This window comes from Panthera onca, chromosome C1 (genome assembly GCF_046562875.1).
Source record: "Panthera onca isolate mPanOnc1 chromosome C1, mPanOnc1 haplotype 2, whole genome shotgun sequence".
In the NCBI taxonomy this organism is placed as follows: domain Eukaryota; kingdom Metazoa; phylum Chordata; class Mammalia; order Carnivora; family Felidae; genus Panthera; species Panthera onca.
The window spans coordinates 204,572,774-204,597,545 of record NC_138346.1 but is presented as its reverse complement, the minus strand read 5'-3'; the positions used below and the strand labels follow the sequence as shown (position 1 = coordinate 204,597,545).

The 24,772-nt window shown below is 51.9% G+C and overlaps 1 protein-coding gene across 3 annotated transcripts in view; it reads left to right on the top strand.

Moving 5' to 3' along the window:
* EPHB2 (EPH receptor B2) overlaps positions 1–24,772 on the top strand; it is a 188,617-nt gene that overhangs the window by 151,892 nt on the left and 11,953 nt on the right. The window contains exons 6-9 of one of the 3 annotated variants that reach the window (XM_078452229.2): positions 10,198–10,322; positions 19,173–19,242; positions 21,133–21,241; positions 21,992–22,059. In XM_078452229.2, the coding sequence (XP_078308355.2) occupies positions 10,198–10,322; positions 19,173–19,242; positions 21,133–21,241; positions 21,992–22,059 (372 nt within the window). Of the gene's footprint in view, positions 1–10,197; positions 10,323–19,079; positions 19,243–21,132; positions 21,242–21,991; positions 22,060–24,772 lie in introns of all 3 variants that reach the window. The other 2 variants (XM_078452228.2, XM_078452230.2) reach the window with 2 other exon arrangements.

Here is a 24,772-nt window from a genome sequence, read left to right as displayed (position 1 = left end):
TTATATGTAAAAGATGTCAGAAGATAGGAGTTTGGGCAACTCCATGGAATCATGATGGATCCAGGCCCCCCAGCGCACAGCCTCTTGTCCCTTACAGGCCAAAATGGTTACAAGAGCTCCCGCTATCACATCCATGTTCCAGGCAGCAGGATGGAAGGAAGAGAGTGAGAAGGCTCTTCCCTTTGAAAAAAACTTCCTAGAGGTCCCACATATTACATTAGCTTTATGTCTCATTGGCACACATATTGTCACATGGCCACTTATAGCTACTAGAGAGTTTAGGAACATGTGGTCTGTTATTTGGGCACAATGTGCCTAGCTAAGAACCAAGTTTTGTTAATTTGACAAAGAAAGAATGGGTATTTGGTAGGCAGTAAGTCATATCTGCCACATCCCATTTTACGAGTGAGGAAACTGGACTCAGAGTGAAAAGTAACTTGCCTGAGGTCACACAGTCACCTGGGCATTAGAGAGCTAGGATCTGAACCCTGAATGCTGCCTCTTCTCCCTTCGACCACCGTCACCACCATTCAAGAGCCTTTCTGAGCTCTCAGCTACTCACAGGGCTGCTTAAGAGTCTGAACAGCCCAGGGGCACCTGGCTTGCTCAGTTGGAGGATCAGGCGGCTCTCGATCTCAGGGTGGTGAGATCGAGCCCCATGTTAGGTGTAGAGATTACTTAAATTAAATAAATAAAAATTTAAAAAAAAAAAGTGTCTGAGCAGCCCAGACAGCGACATATGGCCGATGTCCCGCGACCCCTTACTCTGGACCAAGTCTTATGCTAAGCACTTTACATGCTGGTTTTCATTTAACCTCCCAACATCCATGCCGTTGCCCCCATTCTGTAGAGGAGAAACTGAGGCACTGAGGGGTGAGATATGCTGCCTTGGCTACCGGATTTGAAGCTTGGGCTGTCACCATCTTGCTAGTCCGGGTGCTGGGGTAGGACTGGGTCCCACTCAGCAGCCAGAGGTAAGATCAAGGCTGTTCAGCAGCCCCCTAGGAGGTGGGCCCTTGGATGTTTCCACCATACCAAGCCCAAGGCGTGGCCTTAGCCTGCTCGGATCGTGCTTATGGCTCCCGCCAAGTACTCAGGGAGAAAAAAAACAACCTGAGCTGTAGAGTCAGGCAGGCCTGGGTCCTGATCCCACCAGCTGAGGTACCATGGGCAGGAGACTTGACCTGATTCTCGCTTTCCTCATCTGTGAAGTGGATGTGATGAACCCCACTCCATCTGATTGGGTAGCACCCAGCAGGTGCTGTTAAATCTATGCCGAATCAAGGGAAGAATGAGTGTGCAGATGAACAGCCACCCTAGACAGGAGCCTTTCTCAGGTTCAAGGAAAGAGATATTATCTCCTGGACCTGATTTTTGTTGTTATGGGGTTTTTTTTCCCCAAAAATATATTTCACAAACTGCTACTTCCAAAACACATTAATAGCTGTTATGTGAAAAAGAGGCTCTAAAGCCAAATGAGACCTCAACCACCCGGTTAACCGGGTCTCTCCCCTGCAGGACATCTCAGAGCCTTGAACAAAGGAGTGTGCAGTATGAGTGTAGCAGGGGTCTAGACCTCTGTGTTTCTCTGACTTTCTTGGCCACAGAGCTCCTTTGCTTCGTAGAAAAGTGCCACCTTGGCACCAGTTCCCAACTATTCCTTCTTTTCTGTCCACCGCCCTGTTTGGTCCCATCAGAGAGAAACGAGGCCCATTTTCTGGACGTGTTTTATTTGTGGAAATTCTGTTGTGACAGTTATGATCAGGCCACCCAGAACTGCAGTTAGATTGTCAGGAGTTTACTGTATTGCTACAGTCAAAACAGCTCTCCCATTATCCACCGGAAATACTCTAGGAGTCTTGTCACGGGGAAGGTGTTCCTGCTAGAGACCCTGGAGAATGCAAGCACAGTAATAATTGACTGTTGTGGCATTGTTGGCTGACTGGTTGGCAGGAGGCTCCGTGTGACATCGCAAGTGGGCAGGGGCTCTGAGGGAGAGCCAACTGTGACGCCCATCACAGAAGCTGTGCTGCCTTCCCCCGGCCGCTGCCGGAAGACATTACTCCAGGTCCCAGCCCCCAAGGTCAGTGACTCAGACAGCCTCCTGAGGGTGCCAGGAAAGGTGAGAGGCTGCCCTTCTTTTTCTCCTTCCTTCCTTCCTTCCTCCAGTATATTGATAAATGCTTCTTCTGAGCCACACACTGTTCCAGGCACGAGGGATAAAGGGTTGAATAAGAGAGATGAGATCCCTGCCCTCAGATAGTGTTAGTGCTACCAAGTAAAGAAAGCTGGGGGGGAAGGCAAGTGACAGGGGGCAGGGTGGGTGGACAGGGAGTGCTCTCCGAGGAGGGGCGGTTTAGCTGAGATGTGAGTGAGGAGGCCATGGAGATCTGGGGGACGAGGTGTCCAGGCAGAAACACTGTGGGGCCAACGCCCTGAGAGAAAAATGATGACCTTGGTGTGATTGGAAACAGAAAGGCGGCCAGTCTGGATGGCACTTGGGAGTAAAGGAGCAAGTTGCAGGTAGCTGGCAGGTGCCGGGCAGGTGGGCCCTGAGGCCACGTGGGGCATCCGTGCGTCATTCAGGGGGTGGTGGGAAGTCAGGTGCAGTGAAGACGTCACAGATGCAGCGGGATCTGCTACTGGGGCTTGGGGTGGGGTCTCACACTGCCAGTGCTCAGCGCCTTCTCCCCACTGCTCTAAGCTCCCGGCGTCTCCTTACTGGTGAAAGGGGAAAGGCCAAACACACTCGGGGGTCTCCTTCCTGCCTCAGAGCTCAGGGCTGCGGAGGTCAAGCTGGGCAAGGTCCAAACCCACTCCCTCTTGAAGTAGCCAGGGTCACAGGCCTCCTGTCTTCCTGCCCGTCAAAGGCTCCTGGTCCCAGAAGGCTCTGAGAGGCCACCTGACTCAACCCCCCTCGTGCCCTGAGAGGGAGACGGGGCACATGCGGAAAGCACTTCCTCAAGTCTCAACTGATGAAGGGACTGGACACTCCCCCAGGCATCGCTGGGGACAGCAGGGCCCCTGACCACCTGCTCCAGCCAAGCAGGCCCTGCCTGGCCAGGCTCCCCTCTTCCCCTCTCGGCCACAAGCCTCTTTTGTGCTTACTCCCTGGGGCTCCATCTCCTTGCAGGGGTCACAGGGCACCACTGACCCCAGCCCCCTGCCGGTGTGCCCTGCTGGTAATTGAAAATACCAGAATTCCCTGAAGACCAACTTACAGGGAAATCTGATACCCCAGGGGGGGCGGTGGACAGCAGGAGGGATGGGAGAACATCCAGCTGTTCCCTCTTCTCCGCCATTAATCCCCCTGGATTCCAGGAGAAAGGCCAGACCCGCTTGGCCCCCACTGGCCCGCCTTGATCATCTTCCCAGCAAATGCCGCCTCCTTGCCACGCCCAGGGTTACGGGACTTATGGGATCAGAGCCCGGGTTAGCTGCCTGTAACCCAAGCCTGCCGGCTAAGCCCCCCAAGCCCAGACCCCCATGGCTGTGTGGGACCCGCCCCCATAACAGCTGAGCTCCCGGAGCCGAGGAGGGCCGGGCGGTGGTGGGTAAGGTGAGTCAGCGGGAGCCGAGTGGAGTTAGCTTTGCAGCAACAGGATGGCAGCCGGCCCAGGATGTCCTCAGAGGCCCTCTGAAGTCCCCTGGTTTCCAGACCCCCCTGCTCAGTCTGCATCAGCTGCAGCCAATAGAAGGGAAGGGTGTGTTGGACTTGGGTGGGCCTGGGTTCAAATCCCAGCGTCACCGCCTGATAACCGTGTGACTTTGGGCAAGCAAGTTACTTCCTACCGCAATGCCTCCATTTCCTCTTCTATAAAATGGGTATAATAAGAATACCAGCCTCATGGGGTTAGTATGAGTGTTAAAGGAGTTCACTATGTAACGCATTTGGAAAAGCACCTGGCATAGAGTGAACAGGTGAGAGTCAGGTGTGGGCCTTCCTTACGTTTTTCCACTGGGCGTCATGGGGCATACAGGCATTGTCGAGATAACAAGCTCGTATGTCATTTGAGGAGCAGGTTGCCACTCCTTCTGCAGCCCTTCTGTGGCTCCCCAGTGCCTTCAGGACAAGGCAGGCTCCTGGGCAGCCTACAACTTCTTGTCCCCCTGCTTTAAGACCCTCCAGAGCTGCAGGCTCCAGAGGGAGTTAGCCTGGGCTGATGAGAGGGGCAGTCTCTGCAGATGCCAGGCCGTGAGAAGTAATTTGGTGGATGGAAGATGTACTCAACCGGGATTCAGATGGTCTATCTTATGCCAGCCCGTACCTGCTGTGTGATCTTGGATAAGTCACTTTCCTTCTCTGGTCCTACATCTACTACTCCTCAGAGTGTGGTCCACAAACCAGCAGCATCAACTTCCCGAGGAGCTTGTTAGAACCGCGAATCCTCAGGCCCCACCATGTATCTTGGTTTTGGGGGGGGGGGGTGCCCAGCAATGTGGGTTTTAACAAAGTCTGGTTATCTCCTTATCCCCTCTCAAGTTTGAAAAGTGCAATCATCTTTAGGGATGGGAGGTGAAATCACAGGGAAGGAGGGGAAGGGAACAGCCTTGCCCCTTCTCAGGCCTGCATCACCTTGGCCGAGTCCTGACATGGGGGCTGGGACCCAGGAGCTCTAGCCTGGAGCAGACACTCGTTGTGTGAAACAAATATGCTTTCTCCCCTTAGGCTGCGAGTGCCTGGAAGGCAGGGACCCTGAGGGTTCCTCTCTTGGGCCCCAGAACCCGGCATCATGCTGGCATCATAGCAATTCTGTGAATTGACATCTTTTTTCCAGCTTTATTGAGATATTATTGACATGTAACATGTGAAAGTTTAAGGTATATGATGTGATGTCTTGATACATGTATATATTGCAAAACGATTACCACAGTAAGGTTAGTTAGCACCTCCATCCGACCGCTCACGTAACTGCCATCTTCGGGTGTGTGGTTATAACATTTAAGATCTGCTCTCTTTACGACTTAACTGTTACGCACTACAGGACTGTTTATTATAATCACCAAGCTATCCGTGAGCTCCCCAGAACTTCTTAGAGCTAGAAGTTTATACCCTTTGACCAGCATGTCCTGGCCCACAGCCCCTGGTACCGTCCTACCCAGTTGAGATGTTCGCTTGTTTGTTTCTATTTGTTTGTTTGTTAAGGAAGTTTTACGCCCGGTGTGGGGCTCAAACTCACAACCCCAAGATCACGAGTCGCATGCTCCACTGACTGAGCCAGCCAAGTGCCCCTGGAAATGTTTTTAATGATATCTCCCTCCTGCTGGTGCCAGGCACCGTGGTCAACTCTGTACATGTATTTCTCCTTTTATGCTCATAGCATTATTGCCAGGTAAGGGTCCCCATGTGACAGGTGTGGAAACTGAGGCTCAGAGAGGTTGAGAGAGCTTGCTGAAGGCCACAGCACGGGGGAGGGGAGGGATGAGGATTTGCCGGCAGTCTGATTCCACCCTCCGGCTCCCAACCACTAAGCCGGACCGCCTTCCTGGGGCTGGATTGGAACCTTCCCACCAGGGAAGATTCTACGGGTCTCCACGGAAAGCGCCAGGTGACTGAGTTCACGTAGTTGTGGCTTAATGGCAATACTGCTCACCCAGGCTTGTGGGTGCTGTGTGTGTCCGATGCTGCACAGATACGACGGACGTGCAATGACGGCACACTCTGTCAGTGGAAGCGGGCTGCAGCAGGCGGGAGAGGAGGGTGGACAGCCTGGCCTCACAGGGGGGCCAGGGCCTCCGGCAGTCCAGAAGAACAGGGTGCTCAGCTCCACACAGAGGCAGCTCCGAAGGGAGAGACGGGGCTGGGCTGGACACGGGGTCAGAGAATGAGGGCACAGTTGCAGGGACTGCTCTGAGGGCCAGCAGGGAGCATAGCTGGGGGCAGGATAGCTCAGCTCCAGGCCCGACTGAGCTCGTCACTAGCTGTGTGACCTTGGGGAAGTCACCATGCTTCTCTAGCCTCAGTCTCCTCTTCTGCAGATTGTGGATCTTAACCCCCATCCCACATTGTTGTCGAGAGAACTGAATCAGGTGACACGGGGCAGCTGCTCAGTGCACAGTGGCAACACCCCAGTGACCCTGGTGAACGCTCACAGCCACGCTGAGCTTTGGACAGGATCTCAAACACCCGCTCCCCATGACAGCCCTCAGGGGGCACGTTGCCCTCAGGCCCATTTTACAGATAAGGAAACTGGGACACTGAGAGCTCTGACTGCCCCTCCTTTGTGCTCTGACAATTAACCTCATCGATTTCTGGTGAGCATTTGGCTGGAGCCGGGCTGACGGCTCAGTAGCAGGTGCTGTACTAGTGAAGAGCCTGAGGTGCCGGGTTCAAGTCTAGCCTCCACGGCCTTGCTGCATGACCCTTGAGCAGACTATGCAACAACTCTGAGCCTCAGTTTCCCCCTCTGTAAACTGGGGATACTAATAGCCCCTAGCTAATGGGGCAGTTGTGAGAATTCTCTGCTTCACCTATGTCAATAGGCGTAAAGAGCCTGGAACAGCGCTGGGAACAGAGTAAGGGCTCAATAAGTGTTAGGTTAGTGGCTTTATCATTGCTATTATTATACACATCTGCTCAGCCCTGCAAGTCCTTCAAGCGACTTCGTGGAGCAGGAGAAACATCACTTCCCGTCCCCAGGCATCTGGTGAGAATGCGTTGCTTTGCGCGGCCACTTACTATCTGGATAGCCTCGGGCAAGACACTTTACTCTGGTTCTCAGGCTTCCCATCTGCAAAATGGGCCGAAGGAGGTCTGCTTCCTAGGCTGTTGTGAGGATTAAATGAGGTAATATGCACGTCCACATGGGCATAGCACAGGGCCCAGCGTGTAGTAGGGCCCCTTCGCTCACGTCGGGGTCTCCTGATTCTCTGGGAAGCAATAAGGAAGACAGAGTACCCTGTTTGACTGAGGGAGAAACTGCAGGGAGCAGGGGCCTGATCTTCCCAAGAGGCCTGCTGCCCCAGCAGGGCTAGGGCCAAGCTGAGAGCCAGACAGCACTCTTGTGGTGCAGAAAGAACAGAGGCTGGTCAGCGATGCCTGGACCAAGCTCCAAGTCCAAGGTCACAGTGCTGCCACCCTGTCTCGGGTGTCTTGGGCCAGTTTCCCACAGGTACTTGGCGCTGGGGGGAAGCCAGACCCGCTCAGACTCACGCTGGCCTCTGGGCTGATCCAACTCCAGGCCGAGGGCTGCCCAGAAAGAACAGGCAGGGAGCGTTCGAGCTGCAGGACCCCAGGGACCTTCCAGCCTGTTCATGGTCCAGAGGAAGAGGCCAGGTCCAGAGGTGGGCGACAGCTTGCCTAAGGTCACACAGTCAGCGAGCAGCAGGCCAGAGAGCAGAGCCTGGGTCTTCTAACCAACACCCTGGGGAGGAAGGGACAGAAACAGAGCAGCGACCGGGTGAGCTTCGGGTCCCGATGAGCTCCTACCGGCTGCTACCCCACACTCAGATCGGGACAAAGCCGCTGAGAAGCAAGATTGGGGTGAGGGGGAAAAGGGTCCCTCCCACCCTTCAGACACCCTGAAGGGTGGGCCGAGACAGGGCATCTGCTGGTCACACACTTGCCCAAGATGCTCCCTTCACCCTGGTGAGTCCTCAGCCCCTCCCGAGACCATGAAAACATTGAGCCCGGAAAGGCAGGGAGGCTCACTGCAGTGAGGAGTGACCGCCTAGGGAGGGACTGTGTCAGGAATCCACCCCTGCTCTGTCCAATCATGGGGCAAACACTGCTTTAGCAGACCTGGGTTCAAATCCCAGCTCCCCTACTGAGGGTGTGGGGGCGCTGGGATCTCAGGACCCCCTTGCCCCTCTGAACTTCGGTTTCTTCCCCTGTCAGTGGGGCTAATACTGCTCCCTCACCAACGGTCAACTCAGGAAACACATGTGAAGGGCCCAGGGCTGTGGTTGACACATAGTAGGTTTGGTCCATTTGAGAAGGAGGCAAGAGACACGGGCCTGGGTGCCTCATGAGTCAGGAATCAGTAAAAGGGCTGTGTGTTGTGAACTCCCCATGTGATCTTGGGCAGCTCACAACCCTTCTCCGGACCTCAGTTTCCACATCAGTAAGATGCAGGAATGGGGTTAAGTTATTTCTCAGAAGCCTCCAGCACTAAACAAGCCGCCCCTGACTTCCTGTCTCCTTCGTTTAACCACCCTCCGTGATGGCTCTAGCAACACTAGGGGGAGGGAAGGAGGGATTGATCTTATTGAGGTTTACATACAGTTAACCATTTTATTTTATTTTTTAAGTTTGTTATCTTGAGAGAGAGAGAAAGTGCAAGCAGGGGAGGGGCATAGAGAGAGGGAGGGAGAGAAAATCCCAAGCAGGCTCTGCGCTGTCCTCACAGAGCCCGATGCGGGACTCGAACTCATGCCCCATGAGATCATGACCTGAACCAAAATCTACAGTTGGATGCTTCACCGACTGAACCCCCCAGGCCCGCCTGCAATTAACCATTTTAATGTGTACAATTCCGTGGCGTTTAGTACATTCACAGGCTTGTGTGACCACCGCCTCTGTCTAGGCCCAAAACATTCTCATCGCCCCAGAGGAAAACCTGTGCTCAACATTCTCTGTTTCTCCCCTACCCTCAGCCCTGGCAACCGCCAGCTGCTTGCTCTCTGGATTTACCTGTTCTGAATTATTTCACATAAATGGAAGCATAAAATATGTGACCTCTGTGCCTGTCTTTCACTTTGCATGTTTTTGAAGTTCATCCGCATTGTAGCACATGTCAGTAGTTGCTTCGTTTTTATGGCTAAATACTCTTCTATGGTATGTGTAAACCATCATGTGTGTGTCCATTTATCTGTCGGTGGGCATTTGGGTTGTTCCCCTCTTTGGGCTGTTGTGAATAATACTGCTGTTATGTGTACTGACATGTGTAAGTATTCATTTGAGTACCTGATTTCAATTCAGTAAAATTGGGAGTGCAAATGCTGGGTAATTCTACATTTAACTATTTTTTTTTTTAATATTTATTTATTTTTGAGACAGAGAGAGACAGAGCATGAACGGGGGAGGGTCAGAGAGAGAGGGAGACACAGAATCTGAAACAGGCTCCAGGCTCCGAGCTGTCAGCACAGAGCCCGATGCGGGGCTCGAACTCACGAACCGTGAGATCATGACCTGAGCCAAAGTCAGACGCTTAACCGACTGAGCCACCCAGGCGCCCCTACATTTAACTATTTTTAAAAATTTTTTTAATGTTTATTTATTTTTGAGAGAGAGAGACAGAGTGTGAGCGGGGGAGAGGCAGAGAGAGAGGGAGACACAGAATCTGAAACAGGCTCCAGGCTCTGAGCTGTCAGCACAGAGCCCGACGCGGAGCTCGAACCCACGAACCGCAAGATCATGACCTGAGCCAAAGTCGGATGCTTAACCGACTGAGCCACCCAGGTGCCCCATTAACTTTTTTTTTAAGCTTATTTATTTATTTTGAGAGAGAGAGAGAGAGAGAGAGAGAGCGTCCACGAGCACGGGGGAGGGGCAGAGAGAGGGAGAGAGAGAATCCCAAGCAGGCTCCATGCTGTCAGCACAGAGCCCGATACAGGGCTCAGACCTACAAACCGTGAGGTCGTGGTCTGAGCTGAAAACAAGAGTCAGACGCTTAACCAACTGAGACACCAGGCACCCCTACATTTAATTTTTTAAGTAACTGCCAAACTGCTTTCCATAGTAGCTATGGATTTATTTTTATGGATTTATTTTTGGCAGTCATTTTTCTTCAGTGCTGAGGGCACATAGTAGGCCCTCGGTGCACATTCGCTGGAGGAACAAATGAATCTCCCACCCTCTCTGCTCCCCTCTCCCAGAGCCCCATCACCATGTCTTGGGTCTGTAAGTTCCCTAGTCCAGTAGACTGTAAGTTCCAAGAGAGAATGAACACCTTTCATCCAAACACTTTGAGCCAGGCCAGAGAAGGGCCCAGTGCATCTGTCTCTCACTTGGTGCGGCTTGAGCTCCCCAGGGATGGCCAGAACTGTCAGTGTCTGAAATCTGAAGGTGCAGCACCCACAGCCCTGCACAAGTCCTGCTGGCCCCTGTCAGCCCCCTAGGCAGGCTGTGTGGCCTCAGCCAGATGCCTTCCCCTCTCTGATCCCACACTCTGTCTGGGCACCTCTAGAGTTGGGACAGAATCTGTATGTACCCTCTCACTGCTGCTCCTGACCCTTGGCCTCTGACCTGTCTTCCAGCTCCGTCGGCTGTGTCCATCATGCACCCGGTGAGCCGCACGGTGGACAGCATCACCCTGTCGTGGTCCCAGCCTGACCAGCCCAACGGCGTCATCCTGGACTATGAGCTGCAGTACTATGAGAAGGTACCTGTGCTCCCGGGCCCACTCCCCACCTCCACACCCCTGGGCCTGCGGTTCTACCCTCCTCCGAGACTGGACGCCCTGGTACAGCAGAAAGAGCACTGGCCTCAGAGTCAAGCCGCCTGGCTCAATTCTGACTCCAGTCCTCCCCAGCTGGGAGACCTCAGGCAGGTGCCTTGACCTCTCCGAGCTGCGCTTTTCTGGTCTGGGGCATCAGGCCAGCAATCTCAGTAAAATGCAATGGTCGGGGCCCTTTCCTCACCAGGACCCCCTTCCTCTTGACTTCAGTGGGCCTGATGTTCTGAAAGAGCTGGTTTCCCAGAAAGCTTCCCCCACTCTGAAGCAGAGATTTGAAAGTGCTCCAGACAGCTCTGTACAGGGCAGGAGTAGAGCCTCCTCCCCATGTTGCTCTGATTCCAGCTAAAACACTTGTTTCCATTTGCCTGGGTGCCATTTGTAGCGGGAGAGAGCGGTTTCTCTTTGAGCTTTTAATTCAGACCTTTAATTCTCTCTCAGGGACCCCTAGGACCCAGGGACCAAGGGTTAGAAGCCACTGGTGTTGTAGAAGGAGCATTGGACTGGGAGTGAGAAGCCATAGGTTCGGGTCCCAGCTCCAACCATAACAGCTGTGTGACCTTGGGCAGCCATCATTCTCTCTCTGAACCTCAGTTGCCTCCTGTGTCAGATGCAAACAAGATTGCCTCTCTTGTTGGCAAGACTGGGGGCTGCACAGGTCAAGGAGAAAAGGCAGGGACAGTACCCGGAATGGCTCCCGGCCCTAACAGAGCGTACTTTCCTTCCTCCCTTCTGCCCTGCCTTTTGCATGGTGGGCAAGAGCTACACAACATGAGGCCAGGAGAGGCCAGTACATTTGAACATGGGGCATGCACGGTGTTGGGGCTAGGGGGTGGATGCAGCAGCTGGACATCAGAGGCTCAGAAAACTCTCTTTTTGACTGGAGACTTTTCTTACCTGTGGCCTAAAGCATCAAACAGCCACAGAGGCTGGAAGAGCCCCTGGGAAAGGTGTCATTTGGACCTCATTCAGACTAAAGTGTAAATGACTACAGAAAGTGCTTGAGTTGAGGGTTGGGAACTGGAAATGAATAGAAAGTCTCTCCATAAGGGTTGAGAGGAAAAGAGGTGGAAACAGTACCAGCCACCGCTGCTGGAGCCCAGCCTTCGGAGGCCCGGCCCCGCCCTTCCACTCTGTTAACTGCCGGCTCAGCCAAACTCTGATGAGCCTCAAGACGTTTTCAAACACCTATCCAGCCTCACCCAGCCGGTCTGTGATTGCTTGTTTCCTCGCTCATCCTTTGCTCTAGGCAGTGCATTCTGAGAAGCCAGGGACCACATCTGTCCCATTCACCATCTTCTCCCCGATACCCTGGGCCCAGCACCAAAGAGACACTTGGTAAATATTGGTTGAATGGATAAGTGAATGAATCCCCTCCCATGGCCTGTTCCTCCAGAGTGGGGACCTTGCCTTACCTCTGCCTCTTCCCCAGCCTGGCACACAGTAGGTGCTCACGAGGTGCTGCTGGATGGCCCAAGGTGAGGACAATGTGAGGGAAGCAGCCCCACCCCTCTCTGGGTCCTGGAGGGCCTTGAAGGAGCCAGGCATCCTGTAGCCTTAGCCAGACCAGCTGCTCCCAGGCCCAGGAAGCCCCAGCCCCTACAGAAGCCAGCATTTCCACCCGCTCTGGCGGGGACAGTTCAGCACCTCAGAATTCAAGAAAGAAAGGGGGAAAAAAAAACTAATTAAGAAGCTTTATGATTAAACGAAACTGAAAGTGTTTGTCCCCAAAGACTAGAGCGGAAATGAGGAATCCCGGCGCGGGTCCTGCCTACGACCCATTTCCTACCGAGGCGGGAGGGGCTGCGGAGGCTGATGGAGGTGTGAACCAGGAGGCGGCTCTGCCCTACTTTCTGCCGCTGCCCCGCCTCCCCAGGCCCCTGCCGAGGTGGCAGGCCCAGCAGGCCCTGCAGCGGCCGCGGCCACCACCTGTTCGCGTTTCATGAGCACAGAGCACGTGCCAAGCACGCCACCTCCGTCGTCTCGTTCCTCCTTGCAGCAAAGCCATTCACCCCCCTGGACGGGAGTGGAAACTGAGGCACGGAGAAGGTGTGTGACCTGTTCGAGACCACCCAGCTGCTAAGTGGCAGAGAAAACAGGATTTGGACCTGCGTTCTCACTCTTTGCCTGGCTCTCCTGCTTCCTCCCTCCCCTTTCACCCTCCCAGGGGTGCTTCTGGGATGACTGTTAAAGGGCGGACAGGGCCAGGCTCTGAGGGGGGATCTTAGATACAAATGGCGAGAGAGGGACAAGCCTCAGGTACAGCTGTGATAAGACATGGCGCTACCCTGCCAGCCCCTCCTGCTGGGCCTGGGGTGCAGTGAGGGGCAGCCTGGAATCTGCCAATGGGAGAGATGGACCCTGGTTCATTCAATATTCACTGTCACCAACCTTGGGCTGGGCCCTGGGCTGGGTGCTGGGAGTACTGAGATTAGCCAGACATGCCCAGAGGCCTCAGGGCCTTCACCGTCCAGGGGAAAAGACACCTCCAGACACAAATAGCCATGAGACGGGCATGACACAGTCACAGAAGGGCAGGCAAAGATCTGTCAAGGCACCAAGGAGGGACCCATGGTCTGAGTATAAGTGAGAGGAAGTCTTCATTCCAGTGACATTTGAGCTGAGCCTCAAAAGTTGCTAGGAGTTCACCAGACAGACAAGTGATGAGAGCAAAGTCATTCCAGACAGCAGAAACAAGACACGCAAAGGCCCTGGGGCAGGAGAAGGCAAGTATGGAGGAGCAATATGAACAAGGGAGAGATTAGCGGGGAAAGACTTGGAGAGGGAGGCAGGGCTGGGTTGTGGTGGGCCTTCCATGCCTTTGGAGTCTGGATTCAATTTAAAGTACTCTGGGAAGCCGGTGGAAGGTTCTGGAATGATGTGATCTGACTCAGATTACGTTTAAGATCCCTGTATCTTGCTATGTGGGAAACAGACTATAAGGGGGTCCCGGAGACACAGACCCTTTTGGGGGCTCTCGTGGGACACGGAGTGAGAAATGATAGTGGCATGATGGAGTAAGGGCTGGCAGCACAGGTGGTGAGAGGCCTACAGATTCAGACAACCTTTTGAAACTCAGGGGACCAGGGAAGTGTGAAGGACAACTCCCAGTGGATGGTGGTGCCTTTTCCTGGGGCCAGTGTGGGTTCGCGATTCGCAGGTGTAGGTATGGTGCTCGCCAGGAGTGGAAAGGTATAACCAAGAACAGACAGGAGAGTGTGTAGAGGAAAAAGAAACGGACGGATAGAATCAGGAGAGTGTGGCGGAATTAAGGGGAGAAGGAAAAAGGAGTTGATGAAAATGTCAGAGGAGATGCCAGCACAGGGGTAGGAGCAGTCTCGGTCCCCAACCTCTCAGGCTTCCTAGGTCAACCTGGCTGTCCCATCAGGGAGGGACCTCCAGGATGCAAGATGGCTTCTGACAAGTCCACAGCCGGCTCTTACCTAACACTTGGGAACGCTCCTGATGCCTGCAATTGATTTCTTTAATGAATGCTCCAAATCTTCCCAGGTAGGGAAGTTAGGCACTGAGCAGTCCCGTGTGGGCCCCACCGCCACTATCTTTTCCACTCCTCCTTTCCTTCTTTAGAAAGGGCTCTTTTTAAGAGACTGTTAAAAACTGAGAACAAACTGAGGGTCGATGGGGGGTGGGAGGGAGGGGAGGGTGGGTGATGGGTATTGAGGAGGGCACCTTTTGGGATGAGCACTGGGTGTTGTATGGAAACCAATTTGACAATAAATTTCATATATTAAAAAAAATAAAAAATAAAAAATAAAATAAAAAAATAAATATAAAAAAAAAAAAAAGAAAGGGCTCTTTTTGGAGCGGGCTCTCCATTTGGCCTTTCCCCAGCTCCACTGGGATTTCCCAGCCTGCCCGGAGCCCGGAGCTAAAAAACCACTTTGCTGGAAGGCTCCTGGATGCCGCTGACAAATGGTGTTGGCCAGACCAGGGCCGGCTGTTTCCGTCGGTTCCAGCGTCCTGGGGGAGGTGGCCTCCTTTGGCAGCTGTACCAAAGCACACAGGTTCGTGCTCCCTTTGGCTCCCCCAGAGCTCCGGGAGAAGATTCATTTGTGAGGCCACCTATGGCGGACAGGTCCCTATAGGCCTCATCGATTGGTGTTTGTTCAACAGAAATTTCTAGCTGGCAGAGCAAAGGGGAAGAGAAGGTGGGGGAGGCGGGGATGAACAGTGAAAGTCCAGGCTGCATAGGTCTCTGCCCAGTGTACGTGGAGTGGTACCTACATGGAGAGATCTATTCACTCACTCATTTATTCTTGCATTCATTCATCCATTTAATGACCATTGAGGAAGGCTTCTCTGTCATGGCATCGATAACTATGATGGCCAATGTTTGTGAAGTCCTTATGTGTACCGGAAACGATACTAAAAGCTTTGCCCGTTTTCTTTTTCCTGTTGAATCTCCATACCCACTCTGTGTGGCCTATAGTATTTTATCCCATTTTAAAGATGAGAAGACCGAGTCTCATAGGGCTTAAGAAATGCTCCCAGTGCCTCATTGGCCCATAGTCTTGGGGTAAGGGTTTTTGAGCTGAGGACCGGTAGATTTCATACTAGATGTCTTCTCCTAACCTGTCAGTGCTTAGTCCTTATTCAGGTAAAGGTGTTCCAGCCACGAGGGAGGAGGTAGGGGGCTCTAGAGCAGCTCCTTTGTGCCAGACACTGCCTGATCACATTTCATCTTTACAACAGCCCTGGGAGGTTGGCATTTAGTGTTCCTTTCCTGAAGTAGAAAACAGGGGCTCAGGGGAGGGAAGAGTCTTTCCCAAGGTCACAATGCAAGCTAGTGGAAGAATCTGCCTTTGAAATGACTTCCCAATCCCCCGCTCTGTCCTGTTCCCGCTTTAGAGAAGGGATCTGCTAGTTTCTTTCCTCAATCTGAGGCACCTGTGCCACTGGCAGCTACCTCGCATCGCCATCCTACAATCTGGAACTTAAAACTTCCATCCTCTCTGAGTGGACACCCACCCACTCAGGCTGCAGAATCCGAGCAGATTCCGTGTTGGCTGGTGGCACCTAGTGGGCAATCTTGGTACTGCAAGCTGGGTTCGTAGGTGTTGAATGGTCTCTCCTGTTTTTCATTTGTCGCTGGCGGTAGTTAGTGAGCACCTACTGTGTGCTGAGCCTGGGGGTCCCGGAGATGGATGGGACAAGGTGTCTGCCCTCAGGAAACCCACAGTCCTTAGAGAAGACACGTGCATATCGGAACAACAGGTGGGAGAGGAGAAAACGGACCTGCAAATCTTTTCTGGGACATCTGGGAAGTCTCTGCAGCAAATGTGGTACTTGCACTGAGCCTTGATGAATAGGGAACTGCCAGGCAGATGGAGAATGGATATTTCAGATAGAAGAAACAGCACTTGCAAAGTATCAGAGTGTCCAGGGAAGGTAGGGTTGCCAAATAAAATATAGGACACCAATTACATTTAAATTGTTTTAAATAATTTTTTAGTATAAGTATGTTTTAAATATTGCATGGGGGAAACTTTTACAAAAAAAAACACCCTATTCATTGTTTATCTGAAATTCAGATTTAACTGAGCATCTTGTATTTTTACTTGCTAAATCTGGCAGTCCTACCAAGAAAGGGAAGGGAAGCATTTGGGGGAGGGGGTGGCAGGCAAGACTGGCAAAGGGCAAGTCATGAAGGGTCTGGAAAGCCAAGCCAAGGAGTACAGCCTTTACCCTGGGGCCAGGTCTCTTTGTGCAGGCCTCTGTGCTCAGTACAGGGAAACAAAACACAGCCACTTCCTTCAAGAGTTTACAGTCAAGGCTGTGAGATCAGCCTGGGCCCAGGATAAGGGGGTGGAACAGAAACCCCTCCTGGGGCGTCCACAGCAAGTGCTCCAGGGCTCAGAGGAGGGGAGGCACATCTGGCTGAGAGGTCAAACAGGCTTCCTGGAGGAGGGGGCAGAGGAGCGGACTCAGGAAAAGAGGCTTCCTAGGTGCTGCTGCCCCCTGGGAAGGGTGAGGGGGTTGGGAGGAGGCACTTGCAGATCAGCCCTTGTCCAGCCCCACATCCCATTTCTCACCTCCTTGCCTTTGCACCTGATGCTCCTGGCCAAGAATGCCCTCCCCCTTTTTGACGTGGGTGACTTCTGTTTGTTCTTTAAAATTCCATTACGTAAGCCCCACTCTGCAGATAGCTTTCCTGGACTTCACCTGATGTCCCCCACCCAGGTGAGGTCCCATGCTCATTGTGCTTACACTACCAATATCCACATTTTATACATATGGATTCATTTTATTCTCTAAACAATCCTCTGAGGTAGCTGCCATTATTATTATCCCCATTTTACAGATGAAGAAAAGGAGGCAAGAGAGGTTAACAAACTTGCCCAAGGTCACAAAGATAATAAGTAATAGAGTCAGGACTTGAACCCAGGAAGTCTGGCTCCAGTTTGTGATTTTTTTTTAACATTTGTTTTAAGTTTATTTATTCTGAGAGAAGGAAAGAGAGCATGAGCCAGGGAGGGGCAGCGAGAGAGGGAGAGAGAGAACCCCAAGCAGGCTCCACACTGTCAGCACAGAGCCCAATGCGGGGCTCAGTCTCACCACCCATGAGATCATGACCTGAGCTGAAAGCGAGAGTTGGATGTTCAACCGAATGAGCCCCCCAGGCGCCCCCCAGTTTGTGATCTTAACTTCCATGCTATGATTCCTGTAATAACATTGCGCCCACTGAATTTAATTGTTTTGAGAGAGTTTTTGCAAGGGCTCTGTGCATTGCACGTGTGTATGATTGGCACGTACAATCAGGTGGGCATTTTTCTGCACAAAGGCTCCTACCTTCCATCAACTTCTCAGAGGGGTTCATGGTCCTCAAGGTTGAAGTCTCCACACTGTTTTCCTGAACTGAGCTCTGTGAACCCAGTGCCTGTGCCTTAGTCCCTTGGAGTCCCCAGGGCCAAGTGCAAAGAGGGCGTTTGGGGAAAGTTTGAAGGGTAGCTGACAGATGCCCGAATGAGCATCATCTAGATTGGCAGACAGCTGCATCCAACTCAACCACATCCCCATTCCCACAGCAGCTAATCTGTGTCTTGTCCTGTGCTCCTTGGGTCACCCTGGGCAGTGTTCAGGTCAGAACTGGCATTCTGCGGGGTGCCTGGGGGGCTCAGTCGGTTAAGTGTCCGACTTCGGCTCAGGTCATGATCTCACAGTTCGTGGGTTCCAGCCCTGCGTCTGGTTCTGTGCTGACAGCTCAGAGCCTGGAGCCTGCTTCCGATTCTGTGTCTCCCTGTCTCTCTGCCCCTCCCTCCCTCACACTCTGTCTGTCTCTCTCTCTCTCAAAGAATAAATAAACATTAAAAAAGGGGGGGCACCTGGGTGGCTCAGTTGGTTAAGTGGCCGACTTGAACTCAGGTCATGATCTCACTGTTTGTGGGTTCGAGCCTCGCGTTGGGCTCTGTGCTGACAGCTTGGAGCCTGCTTTGGATTCTGTGTCTCCCTCTCTCTCTGTTCCTTCCCTGCTTGCAGTCTGTCTCTCTCTCAAAAATAAATAAAGATTTTTTTATAAATAAATAAACAAACAAACTTAAAAAAAAAAAAGAATTGGTATTCTGCATCTCTCAAAGGAAAGAACATTAGGTCCTGGGTACTCAAAGCCTTGGACATTAGATGTAGCTCCGTGTACTCCATTGTTTTCTTTTTTTTTTTTTTTTTTTAAGCTTATTTATTTATTTTGAGGAGGGATGTAGGGGCAGAGAAAGAGAGGGAGAGAGAGAATCCTAAGTAGGTTCCACACTATCAATGCAGAGCCTGACACAGGGCTCAAGCTTAAAAACTGTGAGATCATGACCTAAGCCAAAATCAAGACTCAGATGCTTAACTGACTGAGCCACACAGGCACCCCTACGAACCTGCTTTTGAGTCCCAAAGCAGCCACCAACTAATATGTGACTTTGAGCATCATTTTCCCTGTCTGGGCCTTAAATCTTGCCTCACTCGACTGTGCTGTGGCGGAACAGGGGTCCTTGCACTTAACCTATCAAGGCATGGGGCAGGGAAGTAGCTGCAGAAGTGGGTAAGGGAGGCCCTCTTCCTGCTGTCTCCCAAGAACTCACAACCTAGACCTCAGAGTCTGCACATAGTGACCCCTCAGCATCTGTGTATCAGTCAGCTATCACTGAGGATAATGCTGCAAAATACACAATCCCCTAAATACGATGGCTTCCAAGTGGCTATTTTTCTTGGTCATTGGTTGGAGTCTGCAAGTCAACTGAGGTGGCCCTGTTTCAGCATAGGAATAAGGTCAAGATCTTCCCTACATGTTTCTCATTCTGGAACCAGCCGCTACCCAGGTTAAGTCCCATCATGGCAGAAGGCAGGAGCACAAGAGGCCAAGCCAACTCAACAAGCACATATAAAACCTCTGCTTGCATCATGTCCTCTAGAATGTTCCATGGGCCAAAACAAGACCATGGACAAATTTGGCATCCACAAGGAAGAGAAATACACTCTGCCTTCTTTTGTGGGAGGTGTTGGGAAGTCACATGCAAAAAGCGTGGGTGTGCAATTTAGTCACAGGGAGAGAAGGAAGAATTGAAAACCACAGATGTTTATCCAGTGACCAACCCCCCCACCACAAGTGGCAGGAGTGGGCACTGGGCTCTGGGCCCACCGTGGGCAACAACCTTGCTAATGGTCTTCTCTGTTCCTCGGCAGGAGCTCAGTGAGTACAACGCCACAGCCATAAAAAGCCCCACCAACACGGTCACTGTGCAGGGCCTCAAAGCCGGCGCCATCTATGTCTTCCAGGTGCGGGCACGCACTGTGGCAGGCTACGGGCGCTACAGTGGCAAGATGTACTTCCAGACCATGACAGAAGGTAAGCAGCATCCAGAGGGCAAGAGGCGGGCACTGACTCCACAAACAGAATACATTTAAAGGCAACTGCTCCTTCAAAGTGCCTTCGCACAAATTAGAAAAGGCACCCCCTCTTCTAGATGTCAACCTTCCCTGCCGGTTGGGAACCAATCATACAGAGGTGCTAGTTTCTGTGATTTGGAAAGCATATGGGCTCCTCCATTGCTATCGTGTCAGCCACTCCCTTTCACGGGACTCTCAGGAGCTCAGCCCTAACTTGCAGACACACTCTGAGCAAGTCACTTCCCTCTTCTGGTCCAAATTTTTCTCATCCACAAAATGAAAGCATCATATTCGGTCTTTGAGAGCACACCTATTTCATCCATACACTCCTCCAATGACTTGCAGTTGGATTGAGAAGAATTCTAAAGTTCAGCAGCAAGAAGTGCTGGGATGGATTAGTGATGTCTGCCCTGGACAAGAAAATGGGAGGTTGCAGCCCATGTGCTGTGTGTCTCCCATTGCGGGACCACATGGTCTCTAAGTACCCTTCCTATTCTAATAGTCTTTGAGGAACAGCAGAGTTAAGAGTATGGGCTCTGATGCCAGCCAGACAGAGAAATTACAGTGCTGATTCAGCCCTAACTGTGTGGCCCTGAGCAACTCACCTTACCTCTCTGAGTCTCCGTTTTCTCATCTATAAATGGGGATGATAACAGCTATCTCATTGTCAACATCATCATCATTATCAAATTAGTGTAAAGATGGGGGATAAATATCTGGAACCTGGCACAGGGTTGGCCGTAGCTCTCACACGTAGTTAGCACTCGCCAAATCATAGTTAATGTCATAGTTGTCACTGCTGTGAGTCTGTTGTCACTGCTGTGAGTCTGTTGTCACTGCTGTGAGTTCACCAACCAATGAAGCCCCAAGGCAGCTTTCCTTATAACCAGACTCCAGGGTCCCTTCTTAGCATCAGCTTCAATCACTGGCCATGGGCCTTGGCCTTTGCCTAGCTGAATGTCTCAGAGGCTTAGACCCATGAATTCTTGTTTTATCACAAAAATTCTCCCTAATGGCTTTACCATCTCTTCCAGGACGCTAATGGTACCTCCTCTATAAAGCCCCACTTCCTCGTGGCCAGCATTTTCACCTTTGTAATCCTCTTGTGTGTTGGATGAGTGTCATTGACCTGGAGCCTTGGGGGACTGTCCCGAGATGCTTTCCTTACTAACTCAACAAATATGTGCTGGTGCTAAGGACCCAGGACTTATCTGGTCCCTGACTTTAATGAGCTCCTGTCTGGTCATGGAAGTAAATGAGAAGTAATAATAATAAAATTAAAAACAATGATGGTGTTGATGGCATTGAAAATGTACTGAGTGGTTTCCAAAAGCCAGACCAATGCTGAGGGCATTTTATGCATTATCTCATATAAGCCCGTGGCCTTGGGTCAAAGAGACCTCGGTTCAAATGCTGGCTTTGGCCACTTTGTGTAAAGTAGGATTTCCCACTTTACAGATGAGGAAACTAAGCCACAGAGAGGTAAGTCACTTTACCAGAAGTCACAGATAGTAAGTGGTACTGCCACTTAAGCCAGGGAGTCTGGCCTCAGAGTCCGTGCTTATAACTGCCTCTCTGTAGTTATAAGTCAGCTTCTTATCATTGTTGATTTTCATATCAACATTGAGGTATAATGCCCATTTTATAGATGAGAAACTGAGGGTTGGAGCAGTCCACGGACTTGTCCAAGGTTACCTCTGAGCGAGTACCGGCCAGTTCTCCATCTGGGCATGTGACAGGTGCTCTATCAGGAGCAGGAAGAGAGTCTGGGGATCCTAGGAGACCCAGCCAGGTGGGGAACATTAGGATTCCCAGAGCCAGGCTGACAACAACGTGCTTTCTCCCCCAGCCGAGTACCAGACAAGCATCCAGGAGAAGCTGCCACTCATCATCGGCTCCTCGGCGGCCGGCCTGGTCTTCCTCATTGCTGTGGTCGTCATTGCCATTGTGTGTAACAGGTGGGTGGGTGTCTCCAGCCCCTTTCAGGGCTGGCTGAGCATCTATTCAACCATTCCTGAATAGCGTCTGTGAGCCAAGGAGATATTCCCATCATCCCCAGGGCCAGGGAGAGGCTCGCACAGGCCTGGATACCCTCCCTCCTACCTAAATGGCTGCCATTGGCTACATCCCTCTGGGCTCAGAACATGACTACATGTTGAGGCCCCTACATGAGTAGGGCCACAAGTGGGGTGTCAGAGGGGAGGTTGAGGAGCTCAGATAAGGCCCACTGGCTTTGGTGGCAGGAAAGACAGAAAGGATGTAGATGGGAGGAGGTGGGGGAAGGGGAAGGGACATCCCAGGTGGCCGGCACAACATGTGCCCAGGCAGGAGGTGGGACTTGTTCCTGACTTCTGCAGGGCACCATGCAAACACCCTCTCTTCCTCCTTAGATCCCCACTTTAGAACAGACTGGGCTGTAAGGTCAGATGGACAGAAGCCCCTGGGATGTCTGGGGCCACGGGCGATAACTTTGAAAGGGGCTTGGCTGGAGAGGGGATGGGGAAATGATGAGCCTGGATTTGAGGTGGGAGAGGTGGGAAGGGATGAGGGCGGCCAGGAGGGGTGAGGCTGCTAGGCCAGGGGCAGGCAGGGAGCCCCCTGGCAGGGGTGTGGTTTTGAGGGCCTGCCCTCCCTCTTCCTATCACCTACTGTGGCTCCCAGCTCCCCGGGGGCTTCCAGGTGGCTCCAGCCCTTTGCTCTTGTTCCAGAAGACGGGGGTTTGAGCGTGCTGACTCGGAGTACACGGACAAGCTGCAGCACTATACCAGTGGCCACAGTACGTACACCCCAGCTGGGCCGGCGCCCTTGGGCCCCTCACTCTTAGTTCCCAGCAGCCTCCCAGCCTCCTTCCACTGCCTCCCACCATGCCGCAGCCAGACTGAACGTTAGGCTGTTCCCCGAATGGGCCAAGCTCACTCTTCCCTCTTAGCCTCTGCACATGCTGCCCCCTCTGCCTGGGGCATCCCCCGCCTTCTCTTAACCTGTGTAACTCTCCCCTCTTCCTCAGCCGCGGCACATACAAACCACTCTGAGCGGCCTCCCCGGACCCCACCCCCCCATCCCGCCCTGGCTTCAGGGCCCCATCAGTGTTTGCACAGCGCTCCCTTACCTGGCCGCACCGTGATGGCCGTTTCCTTATCTCCCCAACAGTATAGCGGGAACATCTGGAGACCGGAAAGTGTGTCTGACACTCACCGCTGCCCCCCAACACCAGCACGCTGCCCAGCACATAGAAGACACTAGATACATATTTGCACAATAAACACATGAGTTAAATGAGATGATGAGGACCCCAGGCTCTGGCCCAAGAGGTGACTCTTCTGGTAGCCACTTCAGGCACTGTGTTAGGTGCTGGGGATACACAAGTAAGCAAACCACATATCCCTACCCTTGTGGAACTTATACTCTGGTGAAGGGACAGGGAACAACAACAACAAAAAACACAGGTAATAAATGAGAAAAGCGCATGGTGTCCTAGAGACGAAAAAGCACTAGAACAAAAGGCAGAGTAGAACAGGGTGATGGATCCAGAGTTGCAGGGTCAAGGCTGCCTTTTCAAACAGGGCAGTCAGAGCTGGCCTCAGGAGGGTTTCGGGTGAGCAAAGACACGAACAAGCTAGGGGCGTGAGCTGCGTGGATATACCTGAGGGAAGGGCCTCCCAGGCAGAAGGAACAGTCAGTGCAAAGGCCCTGAGGCTGGAATGTGCCTGGCAGGTTTCAGCAACAGCCAGGAGGTTAGCGTGACTGGAGCAGAGTGAGGAGGCAGGAGGGGCAGGTACGAGGGGTTGCAACATGCAGATTGTTGTCCGCCGTTGCAGGGCCTTGGTTTTTATTCCGAGTGAAATAGGGAACCTCTAGGAGGGTCTGAACCAAAGACTGACGTGCTCTGAGTTACAGTTTTGACAGGACCTCTCTAGCTGCTGTGTGGAGAATGGACTGAGGGGGCTGGAGGGTGCCAAGCAGGACAGAAGCAGGGAGACCTGAGAGGTGGCTGTTGGAATAATCCAGGGAAGATATGTGGTGCCTAGACCAGAGTGGAAGCAGTGGCAGTTGGATTCTGACGTTTTCCAAAAAGTGGACGCACTAGATTTCCTGCAGGATTGGATGTGTGGAGCGTGCAAGAAAGAGCCGAGTCGAGCAGTTCTAGATATTAAGCCTCTGGGTGACAGTCAATTTAAAGGAAAAGTTCCTGAGCCTAAAAAATCATTTTAGACATAAATGTAAAAAATAATTAAACCATTAAAATTTCCAGAAGACAATTTCAGTAACTATGTAATGGATATGTGGATAGAAAAGGACTTTCAGGGCACCTGGGTGGCTCAGTCAGTTGAGCATCCGACTCCTGATTTCGGCTCAGGTCATGATCCCAGGGTCATGGGATCGAGCCCCACATCCAGGGCTCCGCACTGAGTGTGGAGCCTGCTTAACATTCTCTCTCTTTCTCTGCCCCACTCCCCTGCTTGCACACTCTCTCTCTAAAATAAATAACATGAAAAAAATTATAAAAAGAAAAGGACTTTCTAAGCATGAAAGCAATGGAAAGCTCTCAAAAAAAAAAAAAAGGCAAATTTAGCTACACCAAAATAAAAAATTCACCTGTACATTAAAAATAAAAGTCATAAATTACATCACCCCCTCCTCTTCCCCAAGTAATAAAATCATGGTTGTAGATATAGCTAAATGCATACAGTATGCCCAGGAATGGTTTTCATGCGGTACATATATTTGTCCATTTAATCCTTATAACTGCCAACTTTGAGCATGAGGGAATCGAGGCCCATAGAGGTCACAAAGCAGCTCAGGGCCAGGACGGAGGTCCACACTCCTCACCACACCGTGCTGTCCACACCTGACTAAATGTGGACTAAGGTGGACGAAGCTGGACTAAGGTGGCTCACATGCTTCGTCACCTGGAGCCATGTGGAAGCCTCACTATTTAGAGTGTGAGTGGGTAACAAGGAAACAGGTGACAGCAGGGATTTATTTTTAAAATAGAGCCCAGGATTTGTTCATGGATCAACATGTTCTAAAGCTCAGACTCCTGCTCCCTGAATCTAAAAAGGACTTTGTTTTCTTCAAAGCCCTGCCAGCCTTGGGGTCCCACACCCCCCGGCAACCGTGTGTCGCCGGGACAGAGGAGGAAGCTGAGGCCCGGAGATGTGTGTGACTGGCTTGAAGTCACCCTCACCGGCTCATGTGTTCCCTCGTCCAGCAGGTGCTGAGTGAGGACCAAGGTCCATGGTACCTGGATGTGGACCAGAGGGACCAACCTGGTTTCTCTTCCCTGCTCTACCCCTGGCCAGCTGTGTGACCTTGGGAAAGTCATCGAACCTCTCTGAACCTTGGCATCTTTATATGGGAAGTAGCAAGAATGATGCTTCTTTCACAGAATTGTGAGGATTAAATGAATTAATGGATATTAAAGTGCTTCCTAATAATATTTAATAATAGCCAACTCTTCTCTATAGCAGGTAACAATTATTCAGTGC